The following is a 2,949-nucleotide window of genomic DNA, read 5'->3' on the forward strand; positions in this document are numbered from 1 at the left end:
AAAGTGGTCGGTGCCAATCAGAGCCGTGGTTTTTGGGGGTGTTGCCTCTTTGGTTGTCGGCTTACTCTGTGTGATTGGCACCACCGCTGCCAATGCCTTATTCTCGATGTATGTCGCTGGGAACTATTTCGCTTGGGGTACTCCAATTTTCCTCAGGCTCACCTTTGGCAGACTGAAATTCACCCCTGGGAAGTTTTATACCGGTGACTTTTGGTCCCCGGTCATCGGTTGGGCTGCCGTACTTTTCATGATGTTTGTGATTGTGATGGTGCAGTTTCCAGCCAACCCGACGGTGGATAGCAATACAATGAACTACACGTGCGTGATCACACCAGGGGTGATGATCCTCTCGCTTGTATACTATTTTGTCTACGCTCGTAAGTTCTATCACGGCCCAGCCTCGAATATCGAGGAAGATTATGACGTGATGGAAGGTGTGGATGGTGGTAGTTTGGCTGATTATGAGGTGGTTCAGGAGAAGGTAAAGGGTACGGCTTAAAGTCTTGCCAATGCTGAGTTACGTTTAGATTTTTGTGAGGATAGTACTTTGATAATGATTTCTAAACATGAATTGGAGCTTGGCCGAAGCTTATGCCAGATGGCGTTGAGGTATTTATCAGGATATTTACATATACTTTTCAATCCCCTCTTTCTAATGAAGGGCACCCGCCTCGAGGGATGTTTGATTTAGACAAGTGGGGTAACGGTTTCGTATTCTTGTTTAATCTACGGTCACATTAATAGTCCACTCATATTTGAATTTATTCGGGAATTTATTGTATATCCTAGTGCTTCTATAGGTTATTGACCGTTTTCAATATGAATAAAATTTAGTCAATAAAATTTAATGTAGTAAAGCATCACTTGAGAGTAAGAGGGATTTCTTGATCCCGTTTATTAAAATTTTTGTATGCATTTAATCGTAGATTCTTGGTAACAAGCTCACGCGAGGATTACGAACCACCCCAGGATGGGTAACTTCACTTTCTATCCTGGGCTCAATATCACGTCTGAGTTAACCTGTTTATCAGCCCGCGATAAGGGCCTCCACCAGTCTAGGGTCACGGGCGGCTTCCCAGCATGCATATAGTGCGGCTCATCTCTAGCGGCTGCCCCAATAAGGACACATTATGGCCTAGCCCTTGTTTATCAGCAATCCACGTCCAGGAGCATGATTAGGCAAAACGCCGTAAGGGGTGCAGAACCACGATTGGTCATTCACGTTTGATACTCACTAAGTCTATCTTAACATTTCCCCCACTGCTTCATATTACGTAACACTTACGGGCTGTCTGCAGCAGGCTACATTTTACCTGCTCCGCAGATAAAAATAAGCTTTCCTAAGATGCCTCTCTGAGCTGCTGGCTATCCTGGCTCTAAAGTTGATAAGGAGAGGTGGAAATCTGGCAGTGACGATTGATCGCCAATGGTTCCAGTCATGACGGAACTATGAAATGATTATCAGTTAAGTTTCTGCGCTATATTCAATATACACGTCAATTCTACTTCGGGTCGTTCCGCGCGCCTCACATTAAACTTCAAATGGATCTCACTAGCACCTCTTTTATGGGGTAGAAAAAGGAACGATAACCGTTCGTCCGAGGCGTCACGATGATATAAATACAATCCGGTCCCTGGGAATTTCAAGATAGAGCTATCCAATTGACAACTAGCACTACCCTAGCTTACCAGTCCTAGTTTACCTGTCCTAGTTATTGTCGGTTACTGAAGACTGATCTTTTCTCAGCCGTATATCCTTCCTATTAAAAGTATACACCAGTACAGGCCTATCTCTATTCTATCATTCCTCATGGTCAAACCAGTAAACGAACTATCCTCGTCATTGTCCCACGGGATGGGAGCCGTCTCCTCCGGCTCCATCCACGCACAACGAACCAACATTATCGATGCAAGACTTGCAGGCAACGATAACGAATTGTTGGCCGAAATCGGGTACAAGGCCGAACTCAGCAGAAAATTCAGCACCATCCAGGTGTTCGGGGTGGCCTTCTCGATCATGGGCCTTCTTCCCTCCATCTCTTCGGTATTAGGTCTAGCTCTTTCGGGAGGTCCTGTGGGGATGATCTGGGGCTGGTTCATCGCCTCCTTCTTCATCCTCTTGATTGGGATTGGGATGGCCGAGCTCGGTTCTGCCATGCCAACCTCTGGTGGTTTGTACTACTGGACCAACTACTATGCCGATGATGGCTGGAAGACCTTCCTCTCCTTCATCATTGGGAACGTCAATTCCTTGGCCTTGGTCGGTGGTCTCTGCTCGATCAACTATGGTTTTGCGGCTGAAATTCTCTCCATTGTGGTTATCTCTCGTGACGGAGACTTCACCATCACCAACGGGATGACCTACGGGGTTTTCGCTGCTTGTGTCTTGAGTCACATCGTCGTTACGCTGTGTGCGTCATCCGGTGTCTCCAAACTTCAAACGTTCTCCATCGCGTGCAATGTGGGTTTGATCACTTTGTTTCTCATTGCCATCCCGATTGGAACCGCGAGATCTTCCACCCAATCCTTTAACGACGCCAAATTTATCTTTGGGAACATGCAATCCATGACCGGGTGGACCCCCGGCTGGCAGTTTGTGTTGTGTTGGATGCCGGCGATCTGGACCATTGGGGCGTTCGACTCCTGCGTGCACATGTCTGAAGAGGCCAAAAATGCCACCAAGGCGGTTCCTATTGGGATCGTATCCTCGATTTCGGTCTGCTACGTCTTGGGGTTTGTTATATGCATTGTTATCGGTGCCTGCATGACCCAGGATGTCAGCTCGATTGTGGACACCAAGTTTGGTCAACCAATGGCCCAGATTATCTTCAATGCCTTAGGAAAGAAGTGGGCGATGGCCTTTATGGCTTTGATCGCCTTTTGTCAGTGGTTGATGGGTGCCTCCATCTTGACCGCCATTTCCAGACAGATCTGGGCGTTTTCCAGAGA

At 47.1% G+C, this 2,949-nt stretch overlaps 2 protein-coding genes across 2 annotated transcripts; both read left to right on the top strand.

Annotated features, from left to right (window-relative positions):
- On the top strand, window positions 1-436 carry BABINDRAFT_24175 (uncharacterized protein; the record flags this gene model as incomplete). The annotated part of the gene is made up of 1 exon (XM_019131323.1): window positions 1-436. A coding segment is annotated over one exon (436 nt), but the record flags the coding sequence as incomplete, so codon positions are not given.
- Window positions 437-1,855: 1,419 nt separating this feature from the next.
- BABINDRAFT_42662 (uncharacterized protein) lies at window positions 1,856-2,949 on the top strand (the record flags this gene model as incomplete). The annotated part of the gene is made up of 1 exon (XM_019132089.1): window positions 1,856-2,949. A coding segment is annotated over one exon (1,094 nt), but the record flags the coding sequence as incomplete, so codon positions are not given.

Source organism: Babjeviella inositovora (assembly GCF_001661335.1).
Source record: "Babjeviella inositovora NRRL Y-12698 unplaced genomic scaffold BABINscaffold_36, whole genome shotgun sequence".
Taxonomy (NCBI): domain Eukaryota; kingdom Fungi; phylum Ascomycota; class Pichiomycetes; order Serinales; genus Babjeviella; species Babjeviella inositovora.